At 40.6% G+C, this 26,116-nt stretch overlaps 1 protein-coding gene across 5 annotated transcripts in view; it reads left to right on the top strand.

The window, feature by feature from the left end:
• Positions 1-26,116, top strand: part of INPP4B (inositol polyphosphate-4-phosphatase type II B) — a 668,171-nt gene that overhangs the window by 341,935 nt on the left and 300,120 nt on the right. For all 5 annotated transcript variants that reach the window (XM_068279481.1, XM_068279471.1, XM_068279463.1 and 2 more), the window contains exons 6-7: positions 182-254; positions 16,537-16,684. In XM_068279481.1, coding sequence (XP_068135582.1) covers positions 182-254; positions 16,537-16,684 — 221 coding nt within the window. The remainder of the gene's footprint in view (positions 1-181; positions 255-16,536; positions 16,685-26,116) is intronic.

The raw sequence follows: 26,116 nt of genomic DNA, 5'->3' as shown, positions 1-26,116 counted from the left end.
CCTTTTATCTTCTCCTCTCCTTTAGTCAAATATTGGTAGTAAAATTCACAAATCTGAATATTTATTGATGTCTTTAGGTATTGATGTTTTTCCAGATGTGTGTTTTATTCCAACATTTACTGTACCTGTTTCACTTTCACGTAAAATATAATCTAACATAATTTTTTAACTTGTTTTTCAGTGTGCCTTGGTGTGTGAGTGTTCAACACCTGAAACACTAAATGGGGTTGACAATCTGCCACTACTAAATGCAGGTAGGATATTATATATAATGATTTTCAGTACTTATGTAATTTTATTGACAACTAGTATTTCAGCTTTGCTATAGATGTTGGAGAGCTAAACCATATAGCAGTATGTATTCCTAAAAGGTAGGTAAAATGTATGTGTCCTCCAGCAATACACATACATTTTATCTGATGTTAGGCATGTTCTGTAGTCTGCATAACACGTGTACATTGCTTGTTTACTGTGTATTGTGCAAATAGTGCAACATGTGTTATAGAAACAACACACCACGCATTGTATGTATAATGCAAGTTACACAAAGTGCTGCCTGTGCACAATCCTTTTGTGAATACATTGGTCAGAATTTTCAAATGTTACAATTCGATCTCATAAAAATGAATGTCATCCTCAAATTGAAAAGAAGTACTGTATAAAGATTTGTATCATGTGTGACCACTTTTAGTGAAATACAGTAAAAAAGGTATGAGGGTTAGGTATATCCAGTTTAAATTTAGGCATAGGTCAAAGGTTATAGTTAGATGGAAGAAGTTTCATGTAGTGCCCCAAAAAAGACTTTGAATCCAAACCTGTTGACCAAAATTGTGGAATAAAAAAAACAATGGACTGAGCCAGCAAACAATCATTCTATACACAGCTGTGACTGTTATATTTTTGATTCCATTTTTTATATGGAGAATTTGCAGAATAAATGGAAACAAGACACCCACCATATTGCAAGGAGAGCTCATACGTCTCCGTGGGCAACAATATAAGAAGCCATTATGTATCTTAGCTCACCAGATTGCACTTGAAATTGAAATATTAGTTTTGGGATGACTGCTTTCCCCATGTTTGTTGTGTGCTGGAAGAAGCGACTGTAAAACAGTGTAGGTTTTTTAATGTGGCGTACATCCCTCCTACGCTTACTGCTTTTGATTTCAGCAAATTTCCCACACAGGCTTCTGATGTTATGAAATAACTACTGTCACAATAACTTCTGACTGTAGTTTCTATAGTAGCATAATGGGGATTCTGCCAAGTTGTCTGTTGGTATTTTGATATCTTTGTAATGATCAAGTCTTGCTGCCTTGCTTGCTTTCCTGAGTGATCATCTACAGAAATAATAAGCACGAAGTTCATCCAGTTTGCATACTTACTATGGAAACAGTGCATAAATAGTACGCAGCCATAAGATTATTATAAAAATCAGTATAAGAAATAAAAGAGCGCTCCCTGAGAATAACGCTGTCTTATTGGGTTTTCTAGACACTATATAGGTACACCGCCCCCAATAAAAGTTTGCATATGTAAGTGTCATGCTCCACAGTCTCTTACACTTACATTCCCAGTCCATTGCAGGCGATACACCACCTGCTTGTTGAAATTACTCCTCTCATCTCCTTCACCCAACTTAATTGCTCATGCAATGTTGCCATAAACTTGAACAGACTAAATATAGTATAGAACCCTTGTTATCAGTTCAAATCAAAAGTTATTGCACTTATGTGTTGTTTGTATATGCACATACAGTATAATATGCTAGCTCGATCTACCATGGTGTCTCCCAGCCTTGCGCTGGTCACAGTCCACCACTAAGATTATCACATCTGGCCTTTTTTATGCTTACTGGCAATAGGGATGGACAATGAGGTGTTAATTATTCTAAAGCTGCATAAGTTTTCCTAAACTTGGAATCATCATTTGCATCTCATTGACTATACCTAATTGGCAGCTGTCTCAGTGGGGTTCCAAGGAGGAACATTGGTTCAGATTTGGATTATGAGTACTTACTGTCTAGCACACTGACCATTTCTCAGCATTGCAATTTACTGATATTCTACTATTGATATTACCTAGTACCCATATTTACAGATTGTCCAGCAAGCTTATGGTGAACCAGAACTCCTAGGAGTGTGTAAGGGGCTAAAAAGGACCAAAAAGCCTTCTTACTAAAATGAAATGCAAAACAGATGTTTGCCTTCTTAGGGCTCATTGACACTTAAAATCACAAAACCTAGCGCTTATCGCTAGCATTTTCCTTGATTTCAGAGCGATCGTGGTCAGCGGTTTATAAGCACTGTACTGCGATCGCTGCTGAATAGCCCAGAAAATGCTGCAGATAACACGTTTGCAATTGGCGCTAATCACAAAATGCCCGCGATCGACACAAATCGTGGTAGTGAGAACACTGCCATAGGGTAACTATAGCACTAACGCTTTAAAAAGCTCTAGCGATTAGCGGGAATCACCCGCTAATCGCTTAAGTGTGAATGAGCCCTTAAAACAGAAGGTATTGGCGATTATTCAGGTTGGTGTGAGCATATGATACCTTTCACAATGCATCACTGCTGAATATGTAAATCATCCCTTTTGTCCCTGTAAGTTAAAGACACCTCCAGTCACCTCAGCCTTGCTTGTAAACACAAGTGAGCAGATGATTGTGTTTCAGATAGGCCAGCTAGGCGGGGAAATAAATGGAAGAGGAGGAATATATTATAGATAAAAAGAACCCCCAGAATGCAACTGTTTGGCTTTGACTATTAAAGGGCCAGTGCTCCTAAAGTATGTGATAACTCCAAACCATAACAGCAGAAAAAGTTTTGAATGCAGGATTAGAATCTTTATCACTTAATACACTCAGACCAGTTGCTGTTGACATTTGATTTTTATGGTGACAATCCCACTGTAACAAGCTGACACAACATTGTATCCCAGCAACTCTGGTACCCATATTTCCTTGTGCCTCCATTGCGTGTGCAGATCTTTTGTCCAAAACTTGTGTCTGCAGGAAGCTGGGTTTTTTTGGGAAGTTATTTGCTAGCAGAGATTGTTTCCACTGAAGTTTTTGCAATGCATTATCTTTTAGATAATATATACAGTATATATGATAATTCACTTATAAATAAAATATTAGTTTGGTTCCAATCTCATTTCTTTTCAGTGCTCTGCATTGGTACATTGATTAATTATCCTTATTTATTCTTAGTTACTCACAACTGCAAATATTTCAAGATTAAACGGATTAAATCTGTAATATTAAACTGTTCGGAGATGATTTATATAATGCCATAATCAACAATCAGATGACAAATATTGTTTGAGCCAGGAAGGCAAAATAATAGGAAGCATAAAATCCCAGGCCTTTTCCTGAACTAATTTATAAGAGCAAAGTGAAACTGTATGCTAATTGTAAGCTAATTTGTAAACTGCTCTTGCAGCGGCTTTATATATTTTACATGGAAGGGATTCATTTTTCAAGCATCCACATTCCTAAAATGAACCCAGATACTCTGTGCCAAAACACACTGTGCCTGATGTCTTTTCTCATAGATGAGGCCTCAATCAGAATCACTTGCCATTCAAAATATTTGGTCACCAATTAATGCACAGTGCTACCCTTCAAACAAGTGTGATAATTTATTTTTGCGTGTAGTCACTCCTCAATAGTACTACACCTAAAGTTGCCACCTTTAAATAGAGCTGCCCATTAGCGATGAACAAAAATTCTTCTGATAGCTTCTAGCAAGAGAAAGACATTTAGCCTATTAAAGGCTGGAACACAACCCTTCCATAGTTTAAGAACTATCAGTGCTTCTATGGACTCTAGATGAGGGTGCACAACTAATTAGCCAATGTCAATAGGAAATCTGGTGTGATTAATATTAGTATGATTATAGCATAATGGTGTAGTGAATAGCACCCTAGATAGTGCCTGGGTAAAAAATGCAGGGACTTAGGGGAGGCCCTAATGATAGGGGTTTGCTGAGCAGGGATAAAGGGTTAATGGTAGGGAATTGATCCAAAGGATGCTTTGAACCTCCCGTCCACCCTTTCCCTGAGTGGTGTTTGTAAGGGTTCAAGGTGCTCTGATTGGTGTGTGTGGAGGGGGGGGGGTTCTGAAGGTTAAGCAGAGGGACATGAGGAAGAGGTGCCAGCAGTGTTGCCAACTCATCCCTTTAAATACGGACGCTTATGAATTATACATGTCTTGTGGCTAGTTAGATGCAGTTTAGACACTGATTATGTGTGAGAAGCCCCAAATCCTGTATAACTTAGAGGTGTCAGTATTTAAAGGGATGAGTTGGCAACCCCGGGTGGCAGTTGAGTGGGAATTTTGGCAGCAAGATGTGAAATTCCCTCATTCCCCAGGAAACAAAAATTGATTATATTGATGTTTTGGAGTTAGTCAAGAGGGGTTTGGCTTCTGGAGGTGGGTTGGTTATGGTCTGAGGCAGAATGCCTCGGTGCTGATACCTCAGGTTAATTGTCAGTCTACGAGGAAGTTGGTAACCCTTTAAGTAGCATGCAACATAGTGGGTGGATAGTGTACTGGCTAAGGGCTCTGCCTTTGACATGGGAGACCAGGGTTTGAATCCTGGCTAGGGTCAGTACCTATTCAGTAGGGAGTTCATGGCAAGATTCCCTAACACTGCAGGGTAGCCTCTTGAGCGCATCCCAGTGGCTGCATCTCTTGAGTGCTTTGAGTCCGACAGGAGAAAAAGCACCATATAAATGTTTGGATTATTTAATTCGGTGCCAGGCTGCATGCTAATTATCGATTAGTCCTCCGGAGCCCTATCACTTGGGCTAAGCTGATTTGCTGATTCTGTTAACATTTGTTATTTAATTGCTATTTTGTTTTTAAAATGCTGCTTTGACCAATTTCACCCAGTCATGCAGTCCTGTGCATTTATTGGTGGGTGTTTTTAGTGGAGGGGTAAGGAGTTTTTGCACAGGCCTTAGGCAATAGCCTTAGCATGCCTTGCAGTACTACAGTCCCAGGTTAATATCTAATTCAAGGGACTATCTGCATGAAGCTTTCCTGTTGTTATTATTTAGTATTTATATAGATCTGTCATCTTCCACCGTGCTTTTATACAGTGTGTATAGTCTTGTCACTAACTATCCCTCAGAGGGGCTCACATTCTAATCGCTACTAAAGTCACGTCAATCATAGTCTAGGGCCAATTTGGGAGGAGGGGAGGGGGGTGCCAGTCAACCTATTTGTATGTTTTTGGGACATGGGAGGAAGCCCATGCAGAACCAGAGAGAACATACAAGCTTTATGGCTGGGATTTAAACTGGGTACCCATCACTGTAAGGCAAGAGTGCTATCCACTTCACCACTGTGCTACCCCAAAATTGACCTTAGACTATGATAAGGACACTAGACTATGATTATGAGAGGGATCAGATTGTGAACTCCTCTGTGGGACAGTTAGTGTTATGGCTATAAAATCTGTGAAGCTCTGTGAAAGGCATATGTGATACATACATTGTAATTTCCTGGTAAAATTTGCAAACAGGACAAATGTTGTAATTCCTAATGCATTGACCTTGTAATGAGAGCCGGATCATCCACAAGGTAAACCTAGGTAGTTACCTAGGGTTTGGAGAAAGTCTAGGTGCCTAGTAGACGCTAGGCCCCACCAAATCTTACTAAATGGCCAGGTGACCATCACTGGTGGGCAAAACTGCTAACTTGCCTAGGGCCCCATTTCATCGTATTCCTTTTCTGATATGGAGGCTGTCAGTTTCCTGGCCATCTGGCGGATTAGTAGCATTTAAATCACCTGAAACAAGCAAGTGGTTAGTGTGGTCAAACTCAGGCCAGAGTAGCTGATCAGTCTTTTCATTCTGGGCCAGTGGTTTAAAGCATTGCACATACAGGACCAGCAGAGTAGCCAGGCTATTGGCACTCTTAAAAGGGAATAAACATGCAAGCCTCCATATCCCCCTCACCACAGGGTCACTTTAAATATCTATTAGAGTCATCTATCCCTTTTCTCACCAGCAGATCAGAGTTAGAGAGGCTGTCATCATCCACATTTATGTTGCTCATTAGGATGCAAACCCTAGACTTTAAAATTCCTTTCATGCGATTTTTCCCTCAGTAACCACCTGCTATGTCAACTGCTTTGATTTATTTGTGTTTTAGGCTTTTGCACTTATACGAACACACATAAAGCTATGCACCTGAAACCACTTTTTCCATAGATATTTTGATGTATATATTCCCATACTGCTTTTGTATATATTCCCATACTGCTTTTATTTTGATTCTCTGTATGTTCAATGAAAATTTCTTGCATTGTGTCTTTTTAATGTGTGAACAGGCCTTTTGCTGGAGACTTACAATGGCTTTTTACAATGAAAAGTACATGAACTATGGCTTCTTTTGTAGAGCAAGACAATATATGCAAAATTGCACACAATTTCACATGAGTTTTGTCACATTATTTATCTGGTTTTCATGCTGTTTGTGAAGAGCAGTAACAATGATTTTTCTGTTATTTCTGTTATAGCACACAAAGGTAGAAGTCACAATAAAGCATCAGGTATAGCTAAGAAGATGCAAATATTTTTGAGATGACACAAATGTTATGCTAATTTAATGGAAATATATAATGCGTGATGGTGTACAGACAGTACACGTGTATTAAACACCAACAGGCACCCTCACTCAAACAGGTGACAAACTTTATAATTTCAGTACCATAACCAGTATAGGGAAAGGGAGGCTTGCTGTCTGTCTGAGTGAACTGGCCAAGCTTCTAGAAACAGCCAGGCCTTATACAACATCACAACCTGCTCAAAGCTGCTCATCAGCCAGTCAGGGTGCAGGTGAGATTCCATTGGATGCTGCAACAGGATTATAGAACCGCTATCAGGAACATGTTTAAAATGTAAAATAATATATATAAAATGTACATTTCTCCCAGAGTAAAATACACTATAAATTATGTTTTCCTACACTGCTGTCAATTACAGTAGGTAGTAAATAGTTGTCAGATCTGACAGGTTTTGGAGTAGTCCATCTCCTCATAGAGGATTCTAGGTAATACCTTTATTGTTTACTAAAGCACCACCTGGAAAGGATCTATACAAAGATGTCAGTTGGCTTCCCTACTTGGCAGTTAGACTGAGCAACTGAAGTTCAGTAAGTGCTTTTGTAAATAAATCAATCAATCACTGAGACTCTCATGTGAGGAGATGGACTAGTCCAAATCCTGTCAGATGTTCACTACATACGATAAGTGTTGGCAACATAGGAAAAAAAGTAATTTATAATGCATTTTACTCAGTGAGAAATGTATATGTTTATGTTTGTATTTAAAAAAAAAATTTCCGTGATAGTTGTCCTTTAAAGTGGACCCAAACCAAACATTTTTTTAATTAAAAATATTTAGTTGCACTACTCTGACACATACAAAGATAAATAAACACTCCTTCAAACCTATGATCATTTCAGTGCATGCTTTTCACCTTTCTCTTTTCAGAACTAGGATTATACAGGGGGCAGCTATTAGCAATTCCTCCATTGCCGGACACCACCTACTTCACCAGTTTGCCGGATTTTGTCCAGGCAATTTGAAAGGAAGGGAGGGGTTCCTCCAATAAATGTAAAATATTTTATATTTGTCATCATGCAGCTGAAAAAAGGCTGCTATTTATTATTATAATTTAGAAAATAGATTTTATTTCTGAAATCTTGTATTTTTAATTTGGGTCCACTTTAAGTGCTCAGCAACTATCTAGGAGGGAGGGCTGGCTAATGACAGTATTATATAATGCACAATATCTGCTTGTAATAATTTCTCCACAGGCTACCACAATCCCAAAGGGGGGCACCTCTTAAGTGGTTCTGTGCCCCCTTGCAGGATATTATTCCATAAAATCTGCATCACTCTGAATTGCAGTTATCTCATTAACCATCCCTGTTTTCATTTGTCCATTCAGTGCATATGTCTTTCATATAAGGGCAGGTTCAGACGGGCGGCTTCCGGCTCCTCTTTCTCGTCTCATCTCACGGCGTCTTGTTTGGGGGCTCGCTGCAGTGATCATCGGCGTCCCTTCGCGATCAGCAGTTTTCGTCCCTGCAAGGGGGCATGAAGACGCAGTGGTGACTCAATGAGGCATCCAGGGTAGCCTGAAAAAACGGGGAAAATCGGGATCGCAACGCTGCATTTGCACAGTCGACGGTAATCAACGGTAACCACGTGATGTTAAACGCTCCCATCGCTTGAATGGAAACGTAAATGCCGCCAAGCATCCGTGTGAGCCGGCCCTAACTGATATACATTAGAACTGACAAACATTTAATAAAGCAACATGGCAATGTCAACATAAAGTGATTGATATCAAACATCTGAATGATCTTTTTTATAAGTGGACAGAAAAAATGGGATTTCAATCTGCTATGACCATTTGAGTGAATTAGTATGCATTACATTTGTGCCATTTTATCTGTTTACTTCATTATACATTTGGAAGCAGGTGGACATTATTGAGAGCGCAGTATCCATGGGACTGTAGAACTGAAGCACTATATGTTTGGTGATAAGGACTACGATCCAATGTTTAACACTTACATTTGGGGATATTGTACAACACTATAGAGCGCACATTCATTGTATAGAAATTGCTATTGATGGAGTAGCACATGTTTCCATGCCTTGAGATACTATGATAGCAAATGTAAGTTCATTGGGTGTGTCTACTCTGATAGCCCTTCAGCTGAGGGTGTGGTGATCTGTGCAAGGACTACCGTATATAGTCACAGATAAGCCGACCCGTGTATAAACCGAGGTACCCACTTTTCCCTCAGAAACCAGGAAAGCAGAGAGCCACCTGGTAAGAGCAGGATCACTAATACACAATCCATATGCCCCTCTACCATTAACAAAACCTGCTCCACCATCTGTTTTGCGCCACTGACTCGCATATAAGCCAAAGGGGTAACTTTTCAGCAAATTTTTTATGCTGAAAAATTAGGCTTATACGCAAGTATATACAGTGTATTTAAAGGGAACCTGAAGCGAGTAAAATTATTTAAAATAAACACATGACGTAGCTGCAAATTAATTTTATATACTTACCTCACCGTCAGTTCCTCTCAGAAGCTCCCACTTTTCTTCTTACAACGATCCCTTCCAGTTCTGACATTATTGCTAGTTGTTTCACTTTGTTGCTTCATTCTCTTTACTATAGCTCAGCTTAAACATTCACCAGGTGTTCTTATCAGAGTTGGGACAAGGTCCTCCAGCACCTAAGGCTGATAGACCAAAGTGTGCCCCCCCATCCCAGCTGTCACACACTGATTGCTATTGGACTAAGAGGCGCCCCAAGGCCGCCAACTCCCCCAACACCTTCATCTCTAGTTATCTGGCTTGCAGTCACTGCCATGTATCCCCTTTTCTTATTTCTTTCTGCTTCAAACACAATGGGGGAATGATAGCTGAATGAGTTATGCGCCCCCTCCTACACTGCACCCTGAGGCTGGAGCCTGCCTCTGCCTTGGCCAGGCCCTGATTCTTATTGTATTTTGAGACACAGTTAGTACCAGTATTGTTTTAGTGATGTTTTTTGGGATGCATTTGCTATGTTTTGGCAGTGTTTTACAATGTTCTTAAAAGAGAGGAAATCAGTTTGTACAGTGGGCTGTGAAACGCTTCTGTGTGTGGTTCATGTGTAAAATGAACTGTGTGACTGTTATTATTATAAGACTACTATTGTATATAATTATGGTGAGTGTCACATTTATATCTTACTAATACTACCCATCCCATACCTAGAGTACAATTTTACTATGTCAAAATGTAACAGCAGTGTTTTGTTCCATTTTTTGGAGAATATCCAATTGTGCTCAGAAGCCTGTAAACAAAGATCATCGGCGTGAGCTCTTCTAGACTGGAATAATGAATGTAGAACACATTGATGTCTATTCTTGCATGATATGCCCACACTGTCAACTGAACAACTTCCATTGTTATTGTAATAACATACAAATCATATTTCTGAACAACTTTATCTGCATAGGTGTAGCTAAGATAGACTATGTATCTAGGCAATGAAGGTTATTTTCTTTAATAGGTTTTCAATGTGGCTTCAAGTGCTGGCATAAAAACTACTTAAAGAGACCCTGTAACAAATTTTTCAGCCTTAGTTCTTCTATCCTATAAGTTCCTATGCCTGTTCTAATCTGCTCTGGCTTACTGCAGTCTTTCCTAATTGCACTGTCTCTGTAATAAATCAATGTATCTTTTCTCTGTCGTGTCTGTCGGGCTAAGGCTTGATTGTGTGGAATGTGCAGGGCTGCTTGTGATTGGTAGAAGCGATACACACCCTCTGCAGGCCCCCTGCACACTCTGAATGACTCACACACTATGCTTAGCTGAGCCTATTACAAGCTGGTTAGTTTGTTTGTAAACACTGCCTAAAACTGTTAATTACAAGCCAGGATTGCAGCAGAGAGTGGCAGAAACAGCACAGAGGGGCACAGGAGAAAATAATGAATAGAATGGTATGCTTTTTAGTGTAAGAATATTAGAGTACAGATTCTCTTTAAGTATACTTAAAATGAGACCCTGATCTGATCAACAATGCAATATACTTGAATTACTGTGTTTAGCCCTATTTATAATAGTGACAGCATCTCCAATATGAGCAATGTAAAAAAGCAGTATTTTACATACTTACATGCAGCATACCAGCAGATCTAAGTAGACATATGCAGACCAAACTCCCACTGAATAGCCATCTTTTGCTATAACTTGGGTATCATCAGAGGCAAGATACGAGTAATTCACCTAGCACCACAGCTCCAGCTTATCGAGTATTGCCGCTGTCCATTCGTGGGTAAAATGACACCACCCCCAACACATTAGCATTTAGTGATTGGCTGGAATGGGATGTTATAGGCATACCATTGCAACTGATGCTTTCCCTACTGATTTCTGACACACAACTAGACTTCGACTAGTGGCTTGTCACGGTCTACACCTGATGTTTACGGCCAATAGGGGGGTTTGTGGCCGGCGCCATGGAGACACAGAGGTATGTGTCCCTGACGACAACATAACTGAAGAACCCAATTCACCCAATCACTAAAAATTTCACTTTAGGTACATTTTAAGTTTAACAGAGACAAGTGTTAAATATAATACTTGTGCATAGTTATCAGAACAGGATCATCCACCAGGAAACCTAGGCAGGTGGGGCCTAGTGGGTGTCAAGGGGCAAACCTGCCACCTTCTCTGACATCTCTCTTACCAAAAAGACCACAAGGGGGCAACAAATCTGTACCTTGCCCAGGGCCCTATTACATCTTAATCCATCTCTGATCATTATACAAGTTTAGCATTGACAGGCTGTAGGGTCCAGCTGCCATGTGCACCCTCTAGTTTTTTCCTTGCAAAGATGAAACACTAGGATTCATTTTCAGTAGTGTAACTATTATATGACCATAGTTCTCTGTTCTGGAATTACATGCTCCTCTTCAGGTGAGTAAGTAGGTTTATTGGCCTTTACATCTTACGCTGGTATTTTTGGCTTCCACACAACACTTGGCCCAGTTTGCACATCTTATTGATTATGGTAAAGAGATTGGATTGGACGTTGCGTGGTGGCAGGAACTGATGTAATTAGTTTAGTATTTTCTGCAGAATGGTAGAGAATAGTGTGGAATAAATTTAATACATCATTCAGAAGGCTACTTCTGTTATTCAAATGATGATCAAATATGGCCTGGCCCTTGACCAGGTAAGCTGGATTAGCGTGACTAAGCGCTTGTGTTACAGGCAGACACGGATATCCAATGATGAATTACCTTACCTGGCAGGCAATAGATGGTGTCAGAACATTATTCATTTGCATTGCCAGCTTTAACTGCATTTAGATTTTTTTTTTTTAGCCTTTCTACGCAGCCATTAAATATTCAGTTCATGTTTTATGTTTAAAAATAGAAATGACTTGTAACTATTTTTCCCGGGGCTCTTCAATGTAAATGCTTTAAAAGTAAATGCAGATGCCGTAACTCAAGCGGTTTATGGGGAGTATAGAAGTTCATGGAGTACTTCTTGGAAGTTTTTAATGGGTACTTACATAAAGGGTTTTATGCGGAGACTGTTGAGCTCACATATCTGACATAAACGCACCGTAATCATGGCATCTATTATATCGCATAGTATAAATCCCGCAGAGTTATGGCAAGCCATTTTTATCACTTGTATTATTCCAAAATGGGGAAGTAAACAGATCGTTTTATGCAGGAAGGACAGGGCAGATGTAGGACAAGGACAACACGCAAGGAGGGCTGTAGATGTTCTAGGCTGTTACGGTATATATTGTCCACTGTAGGATTATAAACTTTTGCACGTGACCTTAAAGGCTTGCCAGCTTGTTTTATAGCTGTTTTTTGCAATCTGTTTATCCATGCCTGCTCAAACCTAATATCAGTTATTTGGCCCTGATGCTATAATGGTAAAAAACAATACTTTGCATGTTTGCACTTTGTATACTGAAACAGGTTACAGGGAATTTAAAGGAAAAATACATTTTACATAAATCGCATTGGTTATTTAAACTGAAAACAAGCAAAGTGAAATGTTACTCTTTATAGCATCAGCTTTGTTGGTTACTTCTTAAAGGACAACTGAAGTGAGAGGGAAATGAAGGCTGACATATGTATTTCCTTTTAAGCAATACCAATTGCCTGGCAGCCCTGATGATCCTCTGCCTCTAATACGTTTAGCCACAGATCCTGAACAAGCATGCCGCAGATCAGGTGTTTCTGACATTGTTGTCAGATCGGGCAAGATTAGCTGCATGCTTGTTTCTGGTGTTATTCAGACACTACTGCAGCCAAACAGATCAACAGGGCTGCCAGGCAGCTGGTATTATTTAAAAGGAAATAAATATGGCAGCCTCCATATTCTTCTCACTTCAGTTGCCCTTTAAGAATGCCTTTAAAATGAGAGTTTAACTAATATCAGAGCAAGCTATTTTCAGTATATTTGAGATCATTATATCATTGCTATTAATTAATGCAGTATCTTCCTAATATACAAATTCCCACTGATCAAAAATTCAGCTAATCATAGCCGCCAGCTACCAGTCACTTAGCTGGCCTATAGTTAATTTACCAGCAGCTAGAGGTTTTGAAAAGCTAAATGTACTTTCCTCCATGGAGAAGTGGAATATGCATGTTATTTTTTTTCCCCATTAATAATTACTAATAGTTTAGAAACCAAACATTTTTATTTGCTTATGGGGGACTTTTTTTAATTTAAACTAGGTTTATTTAAATAGACAAAATGATCAAAAGACAAAACAGGAATGATCAGATGGTTTCAGGTCACTGTTTGATATATAACATAACACAAATCATAATCCTGATTATGTTTGCATACACACAGGGCCGGCACTACCATTAAGGCAAAGGAGGCAGCTGCCCCAGGGCCCCAGAGCTTGTAGGGGCCCCCAGTGGCTACAAGAGGAAAAAAAATTTCAAATCGACCTTATAGTTTTTGAGAAAATCGATTTTAAAGTTTCAAAGGAAAAAAAAACACATTTAAAAACCTGCCGACTTTAATGGTTAATAGCAAATCCACCTTACATGCTAGAAACCCTAAATGTGCAGGATATGTTAAGGAGATCATTAGGAATAAGAGGAAAAAACAATTTTTCAAAAAGACCTTATAGTTTTTGAGAAAATCGATTTTAAAGTTTAGAAGGAAAAAAGTATAGTTTTGAATGCGGTAAATGTAACTTTTAGTAGCAAGCCTAACGGTAGGGTAATTTTACATGCATCAAACGAAAGCACAATACATTTCCTGACGTGGTTTCCAGGGGGGTCTATACGCAGCCGCAGCGCTTTGGCCAGGGATCGCTATACAGCCGCAATATGGCTGTATGAAGATCCCTGGCATTTTTTCCTATTTTCCCAAAAAAAAATTTATGTTTAGAGTGTGGGAATTTTTTAAGAAAAAATTATGTGGGGTCCCCCCCTCCTGAAACTTTTTAACCCCTTGTCCCCCATGCAGGCTGGGATAGCCAGAATGTGGAGCTCCGACCGATTGGGGCTTCACACCCTGACTATGCCAGCTGCAAAAAAGGTCCCCTAATGCCGATTTTTGTTCCGGGGTATATGTTGAGGGGGCCCCCAGGTTTATTTTGCCCTGGGCCCCCATTGTTGCTTAAACCGGCCCTACACATAGGTTGTTTGACAGACTTCATGATCTGAAGTTTAGTAGGTCTTTAGTGTGGTGTGTTTTGGATATTGTGAGGTGGATTCACAAAGCAGAGCTATGCTGTATCATGTGGATTTGTGCATGTTATTTTACCACACCGAGCATGCATGTAAAGTCTTACCACTCAAATCTTAACATCCATTAGCTATACAACACATAGGATGACTGGCATGCATTACCTGCTCACATGCCCATTATTTTATACTTTATATATTTAACGTGTGCCTGTAGGGAAAAAAAACATGCCCCAAAGAGATACTCACCTCAGTAGTTGGAAGCCCCCTCTATTGAGGGGGCTTCCTTTGTCCTCCTCCACCAGACCATTCCAGTGCTGTCCCCTCTGCAAAACAGTCGAGGGCTTGTTGACAGCTCATGCATGTGCAGTAGCATGGCCTGCTTGTGTTTTGGCGTAAAAAGCCCAGAACGATCAGGTCCATGTTACTGCCCCTGGCCAGTAGCATGGACACAATTGGGCTTGACATTTTCCACCGAAGCCCAAGTGGGTCCGTGATACTGGGCAGGCACAGTGCGGTCACACACCTGCGATCTTTAGGGATCTCGTTGCTGGAGCAGCCTGGTGGAGGAGGACAGGGGAAGCCTCTGAAGGATCCAGAGGCTTCTCTCTCCTGAGGTAAGTATCCGATTGTTTTGTGCTTGAAAGCTCCCAGGTTGACTTTTACAGGTGTAAAGTTTTGAGTGTTAAGCCCCTAACACGCATTTACCATCATGCATGTGTGATGCACTAAAATAATGTGTAAAATGCATGCATTACAGCATATTGTTACTGTGTTAATAAACTCAATTGAGCTTCATTTATTAAGATTCTCCTTAGCTAAAGATCATTCGTTATCTAACATGAGATTTCTTTAAAAAGTTCTGATTGTGGGTTCCTGCGCAGCTGTTACTTTACTTGTTCCTCAAAAATCTTCTCTGTGATCTGAAATGACAGGCTGTAAGATGCTACCTTCTAGTGGACATTTTTAAGTACATTTCTCTAATTATCTATAACCCTGGAGAACAAAAAAAGCCCAATTCTGTCCTTTTATAAGTGTAGTCATCACAGAAATATATCTTATTCTCAAATAATAATAATAATAATAATAATAATAAGAGTTTTTAAAAAGGCAATTACTCATTTGTGCTTTGCAGTTGTATAACACTGCCTAACTCTGACACATTTTTTGCAGCACTTTACAAAGAGTGTCACACATGTCACATCACTTATTGTCTCATAGCGGTGATCAAAAGTAAAAGCCTTGCCCCAATAATTGTCCAAGGGCAATGCATGGAGTAAGCTATTAAGTCTTCTAATTGGGTTTGGAATGTGGGAGCTTGGAGCATACAAACTCCATGCAGATAGTGTCCTGTCTGGGACTCCAGCCTTGGACTTTTGCACTGCAAGGCAGGAGCTCTAAGTTCTAACAACGTATCCACTGTACTGATTTGGTTCATGTTCATGTGGTGGGCTGAGAAGTAGCAGTCTGCATCTCCAGATCATCTTACATGCTATTTCCTTATAAAGAAGTAAAATACTTTTGCTGTGGCGCTACTTTCTGCTCAGTAGCTTAGCTGCACATGGTCACTAAATTATCTGGGGAAAATAGGTGTGATATTTGCTTTGTAAAATGGAAAATGAGTAATATTTGTACATATTTGTGGCCTCCTACTCTGGACACACTTCTGTTTTGAATACAATATTTAAGTCAAAGTGGATCTAAACTCAGAACTTCCTTTGTGCTCTAAAAGATTAGGCACATCCTGATAACCTTTAGGGATACAATTTTCATTTTTACAATTTACGGAAATCCTAAAAAAATGACGTTTTAACTGGATCAGCTTTTAGGGAGCACAGAAAGGGTTAAGCCTCTGTCTGTTTTCCTGGCAGAACCACAGCAGTGCTGTGAGTCACAGCTACTGATTAAACTAAATACACCCTGATGTAGTTAAACAAATACACACAACTCAGTGCACTGGAATTCTCCAGCATTTATATGTGTAATGAAAACTTTTCATTGTGCGCTGTGCAGAGTTTGGGTCCACTTTAATGATTAGATTTTGGAGATTCAACTTGAAAGAAAAATGTCCGTTATTAGCCAAACAATGTAACTGTGTTTGAACATAAACATGACGTGTTCCATTCTCAACATAAACCTGTTTTCTTCTGTTGAGATTTTGCATGTAGTGAATGAATTGATTAATAGCATTGAATGAGCGGGTTCATTTTCTCATTTTTATACTGCTTTCTGACATTTTAAGGTTCTGTGTTTTTACCCAACAGTGCTAAAGAATCCCATCTACAAGTTCTACAGATTCCCCACATCTGACAACAAGTGGATCTGTGTTCGGGAGCAGATGTCAGAGAGCATCATGTCTTTCCATATCCCAAAGCAACTGCTTACTCTCTACTTAAAAGAAGACACCAGAAGGTAATAGTAGCAAGTGAGCAGCATCGTGCTATGAATTCAGGACAGCCGAAACAATCAGCTACCAGGATGTTTTCATTGCTAATTGCCTTGCAATTATTTACCATAAGGCAGAGTCTCCAAATCCTTCCACAGCTTGCTGTGACTGCGCACAGCACTGAATGTATTGCAGAGTGCTTCATTCCCAAGGCAACACTTCTTCCCTTGGCAAGAACTGCATTAAAGCGCTTGCTGAGCCAACTTTTAATTCATCCCAATTAGATGTGCAAAGGAGAGTTGGAATTCTTGTGGTTATGCACCGAGTTCCCTGTTCTCATTTATTTCCTGGATGCAGGTGTAAAATGTTACAGCATTGACTCTTACAAATTTCAGGCATGGAATATTTTACAGACAGCATACTGGACGGTTGCAAGCCACAAAAATAACTTCAAGCACGCTTTAAAGCTTTGCAATCTCTGTTTCTCTACCTTTATAGATTTCTGCATAGAATTAGGCTGAATTAGGCTGTAGAATCTAAAGAACAACATGTGATGATGATGATTATTATTGTTACTATTATTAGCAGTAATATTTTATATACTGCCATAATTTCCGCTGTGCTGTACAAAGTGAAATATAGATGAAGCTGCATAAAACAACATAAAGGCAACAGTAAATAATGCAGACATTATCTAGCAAGACATACACCAGTTAGAAGGAAAAAGAGAGAAAAAAAACCCAGGCATATTGGGCTTGAAGTCTAAAAACAGTGCAGGGAAATCACAGGTCGGACTGTAGGCAATCTGTAGATTCTACAGAAAGCAAAGCTTGGTCAATGATTAGCATCTTGGACTGATTTCCAATCTCGGACTAATAGATAATTTTTTAAATCAGAACTCTATTGCATAGTGCCTTATGGCAAATGTAGAGGAGCTCAGATGGCATATGTAAGCTCAGAACACTTATATATCTTTACAGTTGTACACTAAATCAGTGTTTCTCAACATTTTATTGGTGTGTACCCTTTTTAAAACCCTGTACTTCCCAAGTACTCCCTAGCAAAGCAAACATTATCACAAGTACCCCATGACATATATACTGCATATTTAGGCCCCGTTCACACTTGCGTTTTGGCAAGTAAACGGACCGGATCCTGATCGGATCCTGATCGGATCCTGACCTGATCCTGATCAGAACCGTACGGTTCCGATCCGGATCCGATCCAGATCCGGTCTGTTTGTATCAGGCATGCATCAGGCTGCCATCCGGATCCATGGGCAAAAAATAGTTAAATATACATAAAAAAATGTTCGGGTCAGCAGAAGGTGCACCTGGTGCACATGTACAATCAGGTTCCTCCGCTGTAGGCCTCACCTCCACCTCCGACATTCTGCCAAACAGCTCCAGCACGTCTGTCACTGCTGCTCCACTCCAGACATGCTTGGCCCATGTGTCCCCATCTGAAATGGCCGCTTGGATACGCATAGGAAGTGGGGTAGAACGTCAGGTTTTTGTAGGCAGTGTGTTCTGTGCCTTCCGTTTCCCATTGGTTTCTGTGTTCCGGATGGTGCTGTCAGGCTCAGGTCAGGCTCCGGTCAGGATGCGTGGGCCGGAGATCCAGACACAAAACATAGCGCATGTTGGAAAAGAGTCCGGAGTCCGGATCCGGTCCGGCTCCGTACTGTACGGAACGTACGTATGTGAACGTCCGCATAGCCTTTACATTGCTATGCGGAACGTACGTTCCGTTTGTACAGTATGCGGTCCGGATCAGATCCGGAAAATCCGCATAGCGAACGCTAATGTGAACCGGGCCTAAATCGTAGTACATGATAATTGATATGCATTTACTATTGCTTTTAATTAACTAACAAACTAATTTGGTGTTGTTTAAATGAGATTAATCATTTTCTAAAACTCTAAATTTGTTATTCTTGGTTACATAGTTATTTATTTATTTATTTATTTATTTATTTTTGGTTAAGTATATCAAGCCCGAGTACCCCTAGAACAATCAGAAGTACCCCCTGGGGTACGCGTACCACACGTTGAGAACCTAGGCACTAGATCACACTCATCCATAGCTACTGATAAGTGTAATGATCCGCTCAGCTGCCTGTGCAGGCAGGCAGCTTTTTGACCACTGTTCAGGTCTGCATTCTGCAGGTCTCTGGAAGAGAGACCTTTTGTCAGTTTTGCAGCTTGCTGCTGCTTGGGAATTTGCATACGTTGGTCATGCAAATTTCCTAGCCACATCCTCTGCAGGTTTGTACTATAAATACCATGTGATATCACAGACCTGGGCTGGTCATAAGGGTTAGTCCTGTGAAACACTCCTGGAGTGTCAGCCTTGCTCATCGTTTAAAGATTAGCTTAGAGTAATTCCTGGGACTGCACTAGGCAGATTCCCTAGTGCAGTTAGGATTGCATATCTGTTTTGTTTGTCTGTTGCGATTGTTCTGTCCCAGCGGTGGTCGACAGGAAGTCGTTCTGATCTTTGTTCTTGGAGTATAGCTGGAGCAGTGGTTGCTACCAGCTATCTCATCTAATCTGTCTTGCCTGGATCGCACTCGCCTTGCGCTAGTGCTGTGGATCCGTCTCTCTCACTTATTCCTGTTTTCATGTATCTGTCTTGTCTGCTACGTACGCTTGCTGGAGGCTCGGTCAGGTAACCGTTAAGCAAGCGCTCGCGTCCTTTGTTTCATGTTTGTCTGTCGGTGGTTAGTTAGGCATGCTTGTCTCTGTTCTGCTTAACACGCGGAGACCGCGCATAAACGCGTGCACTGTTGCGAATGTTCGCGTTTAGTTAGCGTTTGTTATTTTTCCTTATCTTATCATTGTATGATTTGCTGTGCCTTTGCTACTCTCGTGCTCTGCCTTGCTGTAGCCTTGTGTCACCTCTGGCAATCGCCTCTCCCGCGATTGCGTTCCTACTTCATATCTGCTGTTGTGTATGCATCGTCGCGGGTTGGCGACTAGTTTGGTGCACACACATACAATCTGTCCCTTTGCTCAATCTCATTCGCAATCGCTTCTCAGGCGATTGCGTTCTCACTCGGTTTCCTTTGTTGTGTGTCCGCCGTCGCAGGTTGGCGGCTAGATTGGTGGACATACATACATTCCTCATCTGTGCTTATTCAGTCTTGTGTCGCTGTTAGCAATCGCCATCTCTGGCGATTGCCTTCTCACCTGTTCTTCATGGTTGTGTGTTCATCGTCGCAGGGTGGCGACTAGATTGGTGGACACACATACCCTCTGTCGCTTTGATCTCTCTCTTTCAGGGCTATCTTGCCCTGCGTTTCTTCCCTTCGTGCAATTCCTGTCTGGCGTGTGTGGCAGGGCAGAGGAGCTGTTCCTCTGCACTCCACAGCTCCATCTGCCGACAGGAATTTCCCTCTACAGGTGCATTGCACCTTTTGCTGGGTTCCCTCAAATTATACGCTTGTGGAGGATTTCCGCAGTGTGTCAGCGCACGTCTTGTGCGTTGATCACGGAGAGAATTCCACAATCGTTACAATAAGCCACTTTCCTAGCTTAGGTTGTTTTGACACTTGTACCGAATATTAGATATAATAGTTGATGCACAACAAATGTTATACTATAACGCATGGTTTAATTAATGGGGGAAATTACGTGCGTCGTGTCTAGGGAAAAAAACTGATGCCTGCAACATTTTTTATGGCCATGGATGATGCCATAGAGCAACATTGTACCACCCCCCCCCCCCCCCCCCGACCACCACACACACATATCTCAAAGACGTGCACACATCGTCCAGGATGCTACATCGCACCTGGACCTGATGGATCGCTAGGTGAAATGAGCCCTAATGCAGTGTTTTTATTCTTCATGCAGCATCTGCATCGTTGATGACTCCTCCAACAGTAAAAACTTTAAAATCTTTAGTAGTAACTAATTTTGTTTGAAAAAAGCAATCCCAAATTCACACACATTTTTATTTTTCGCAAAACTCTATGTAAAGAGCTGTAACAATGTACTGACTGTAGTAGTTCTGACAGATAATTGCAGGTCACACCTCCAGTAAAGGCCAGTATAGACAGCTGTTGCTGTGGGCTGCTGCACTATTTGCCTCATTGTACTGGATAATCCCCATGACCCTCTGCAGGTCTCTGAGTGACAGGTAGCTCACCATTATACCATGACACACATTGGAAACATTCATCCATAGACTTCCTGTGACCTCTGCAGTGCCCTGGATACCTGAGAGCATCTATTTAGCCTGACGTAGCAAGTACTGTACAAGGAATAATGCATGGGGTTGCTGATTAGCCTGGATTCACATTAACAACTTAAACATGAGCCATACATCTCATTGGAAATGACATTAGGCTGTCATTTCCAGTGGGCTGTACAATGAGAAGTTTACAACCACACTCTACAAAACATGATGTGGTGCATCGCCGGCCTCCTTTATTACTTATAAAAATTCATGTTGTGACTACGGTAAACGTTTCTTTTTTCTTTTGCATAAAAATGTTCAAAAAAGGAGATTTATTTTCCGCTTTCTGTAGAGTTTTGCTGCGCTCCACATTTCAAGCGCTTTAAAAGGTTGATTTTCCCTGAAGGTAACAATGAATCACTTGATCTTAATTGCTTCTTGTGCTTTGGAGCAGATAATGTATTACTGCTGAATATTATAGTTTAGTTTTGTCATATTTCTATATAGGGACAAATCTGGACATATTTACCTTTATCTTTAATGAGCTGAAAGAAGCTGGTATGTTGTTTTTTCTTCAGGTCTGGGGTTGTAATTTATGGCAAGGGTGGACAACTACCTTAAGGGCTTAAAATACCCAATTTTTTAAATTTTAAACTGAACTGGACATGATAGAAACACTCGTGCTACCATTGCTTTGTGAAGAAAAGAAAAAAATCTCAGTTGCTATTGTCTTCATTGCTTAGTAAGTCCAAATTTACACAGCTGGATCAAATGTGTATTCTGTTAGTATTCCTGACGTTCACAGAAACTCCTTCAAACTACACAGTGCCAAAGTTATGAACTGAGCCAACTGGGTCAGTGCACATTTCACAGATTAAATGGTGGTATAGTTTCCCTAAGGCATCTTGTCATATTGAGAAAGTGGCTAGGCTGTAGCTTTCATAGCCTCGCACTCCAATGCCTCTTTCCGCTAGAGCTGTGGCTGTCAGGGGAACAGCTCTGGCACCCATATCAGTTGGCACTAGATCACTTACCTGGAGCAGTTATGCTGGTTGGAGCTTCTAACATCACTGGCTGTGTGTGGGTGTGTGTTTTAGGTAGCTGACTAATCAAAATTATCTGCATATAGGCAAAGAGTAAAGAAATAAAAAACAGCATCACTTGCTCTCCGAAGAACACTTGTCATCCACCAAACAATGACATTATACCCAGCAAAGTAATGATCTAAGAATCTCAGCTGCTAATAGGATTAACCTAATCATTGCATGGCATGCTCGTTACAGTTTCACATCAAACACATTGTTATGTTTGGTGCTCCTGGTACATTTTGATTGGGGGGGCACAGCCTGGGATCGTGTGCTTAACCACTTGAGGACTGTAGGCTTACACCCCCCTAGTGACCAGGCTATTTTTTTACAATTTAGGCCACTACAGCTTTAAGGCCTTGCTGCAGGGCCGTACAACTCAGAACACAAGTGATTCCCCCCACGCTTTTCTGCCCACCAACAGAGCTTTCCGTTGGTGGGCTCTGATCGCTGCAGGGATGTTTGTTTATTTTTGTTTATTTAATCACTACGATCGGCTGTCATAGGAATCAGCCTATGAAAGCATATCGCTCCTGTTGTTCTGTAAGGGCAGCCGAGTACAGTGCTACCTTAGATTGCGGTGCTGTACATTGTAAATAGACGGCTGTTTTGCGACCCAGGAAGTACTACCTGGGTTGCGGTTTAGCTTCAGATTTGAGGAAGCTGAAAGAGGAGGAGAGCAATGCGATGGAGGAGGCAGGGGAGATAATGTGGGGGGAGGTGGAGGAGACAGCGATTGACAAGGTAAATAGCAGGCTATCAACAAGCAGATTGTCGCTAGCCTGCCACTATTTTCAAGGGAGGACAGCAGAGCCCAGGGAGGACAGCAGCGCACAGTAAGGACACAGAGGCATGTCATTGTGTGGAGCGCATGCTTCTGTGTCCTATTCTCTCTTGTAAAAAACACCTCAGGTTCTCTTTAACTGTGAAGTTGTTATACAATGTTACAAAATAAATGGACTAATCGCATACGCACTTTAGCTTGTAAGATCTTTATTCCCCAGATTACATCACAAAAGCTAAAGGTGCCCACTAATGATACAAACCTGATTGTGCAATCTAAATAGTATAATTAGTGGGCAAGCTACATCTAAGGCTGTGTTCCCACTTGAGCTGAAAACAGACATATTTTTTGTCCGTTCTCCGCCCATCGCAAAACTGGCAGTGAACGGCTCCTATTTTATAAATAGGGGCCCTTCACACTTGTCAGCCTGTAACGGATCCATTGGGATCTGTTGTAGTAAGTGGGCCGCACTTCTGTGCTGTCTGCGATAATTCCGGGCAGGCGGATGCATTCTCCATATTACCTATGGAGGTGACAAACCTGCCCCAGGCTACAGCTGGACCACAGCAGTACATTGGAGCGGAATCTACACTGTCCGCTTCCACTGGCCACATGTGGGAACCGACCCTAAAACTGATTGTCACTTGTGTGTTTCTCTTTGTATTTCAACAATATGCAAAGACCTCAAACAGAGCATAGCCAGCAATGTCTGATGTTCCCACGTATGCTTTGCCACAAGTGCTCTCCCAATCAGAGTTATTAATTGGGGTCACCACTGCAATGAAGAGCAACACAGGTTCCACAAGTTAATGTATTACAGTGTTCCCTATCCCTTGAGTTAATGGGAAAGCACAATCTGTTATCTTCACTGATGCACCTGCAGTTTATCTGGGGCCTTCCATGAAAGTCTAGTTAGCCTGGAATACCTATTTTTGTAAGTTTCCCAAAAAGTGCAAGTATGACTGATTTAGAAGTACGTTTCTACGGCTTTTTTGATTAATGAATCTTAATTTGCATAAATCAGCCTTCAGGCGTAGCGACATCCACATGTACCAAATATAAACACCAGTTATTGTTATTGCAGACCTCATAGAATGCTAATACATCTAATCAAGGTTTTTTTTTTACAGTAAATATATTACATTTGTGATTTTATATCAATAGCCTTAATAGGTTTTTAAATCAGTACAGGGTCTATATTAAAATAACTTTTTCATAGTGCAGTCCATAATAATATTTACATTTAATCTTCTACCCAGTATGTAACAATAGCCCCCACCACTACAGTGTGCGGGGAGGGCCTGAGCTGGGAGGGGGTCCGGGGGGTAGCCCTGTTCATCAATATGCAGATCAGGAAGCGCATTATATACATCACCTGCTCCTGGCGCTGGCATCTCCTTCACTTCTTGGTTAGTTTTCAAGTACTTCAGTACCCGCATGGTGATTGGTTGGCTCGACACAGTGCACTGCACTTGAAAACTAACTAGGAAGTGAAAGAGATGACAGTACTGGGAGCAGGTTATGTACATAATGCACTGCCAGCTCTGCATTTTAATGAACAGAAACGGGCCCAGTAGCTTTATGGCGTTGAGCAATAGACCCTGAACAATTATGCAGATCAGATGTTTCTGACTGAAGTCTGACTGGATTTGACACATGCTTGTTTCAGTTGTGATTCAGACAATTAGTTTGTATGAAAGTTCAGCAGGATGCAAGGCAACTGGTATACATGTCAGCCTCCATATCCCTCTCACTTCAGGTATCCTTTAACATTGATCAGATGATGCATAAATAACAAATCAAATATATGTAATATACATGAGTAAGTTAGTACATACAACCATCCTATACAATAATCTCCCTGTGTCTCTGCGTCCCATGTCCCTGTGCGTTTGCGCTACTGCGCATGTGCGCACATGCTCTCTGACATGTGGCGGAGGTGACAGACCTAGAGCTTGTTTTTAAACGGGCTTAGGTCAACTAGTAGGCAATAATAGGCATTTTGTAGAGAGAGGGATTGAAACTACCTGCACAATAAGCAAATGTAAAGCAGTGTTCCCTTTTATGCCATGATGTACTTGTACATAATAGTGTTAATAGGAAGCATTTGTAAACAAGCAGCTACTAGGAACTCAGTTCTTCAGGGAGGCAAAATCAATAATTAAATACTATTGTGCTGTGTAGTCTAGGGTGGATTCAACATATTGTAATTCTAAGTCCACTTATCCTTTAATGTTATAGCATTCCTGACCTTCTCCTGCAGTGACAGCACAAGTATGGTGGTTATCAGTACAGTGTAATACCGCATTCTGCATAGCGTATAAGCAAAGCATTGCCATGACCTTAATATCACTGCACAACAGAGGTCAGAAACATATCACTATCTTAATTTATGTAAATACTGGAAATTACCGTAATTGTAGAGCTGATGTTCTTAAGTGACCTCTGAAAGCTGCTGAAGACAGTAAGGGTCCTTTTCCATAACATGCACTCTAATCTGATTTTCAGAACACATTCATTTAGCTGATGGTTCTCTGATTGCTAGGGCACTGTGTCTATAAAGTTAGCCATACACAAATTTCCCAGTTGTTTTGATAAAACTCGATCATAAGTGGTGGACATTTTTGTACAATTTTTCATTAGATTGAATGGCGTAGGATAGAATGTCTATTTCTTGATATATATAGACCCAAGTTATTTTTTCAGAGCTGTCAATCATTTTTTTTTCATCATTAGGGAAAAATTTAACATGGGCCAGATGCCTTGGTCAAAATTTTCAAATGTGACAATCAGTTAAAAAAACGATTGGATGGCTAAAATTGGAGGGAAATATGAAAAAATTGTGTGTGGCTACCTTAATGGTAATTTCATATATATATATATATATAGTATATATACACACAAACCACGTTCCAAATTATTATGCAAATTATATTTTTTTCTGATCTTCCTAAAGTTGATGCAAGTGGCAGTCAGTATCATTTTTGAGTAATGAACCATTATAGTATAATTCGAATGTTATTGAATAAACCTCCTAATGATAATTGTATGTTTTTTAAAAATGTAAAATGCACAGTTCCAAATTATTACGCACCTTAGAATTTCAAAACATTTGATGGGTTGTAAAGAACTAATATTGTCATTTTATGAACTTGCAGCATTCTGAGGTCATCTTTTCTGAAAACAAAAGCTAGTTCAATAAAATTATCTTAATAGGTCAACTACATTTACTAGTAGCTTTACAATTCTTGCATCCATTGAACTTGTGTGTTTTTGGAGAGTTTCTGCTTGACATTCTCTCAGAATAGCTCCCCAGAGCTGCTGTGTAGATGTAAACTGCCTTCCACCCTCATAGATCTTTTGCTCTGAGGCTGCTCCAAAGGTTGTCAGTAGGATGGAGGTCATGG

This window comes from Hyperolius riggenbachi, chromosome 1, assembly GCF_040937935.1.
Source record: "Hyperolius riggenbachi isolate aHypRig1 chromosome 1, aHypRig1.pri, whole genome shotgun sequence".
Lineage (NCBI taxonomy): Eukaryota > Metazoa > Chordata > Amphibia > Anura > Hyperoliidae > Hyperolius > Hyperolius riggenbachi.
Note: the sequence above shows the minus strand (reverse complement) of the source record. Positions and strands in the feature narration are given on the sequence as shown.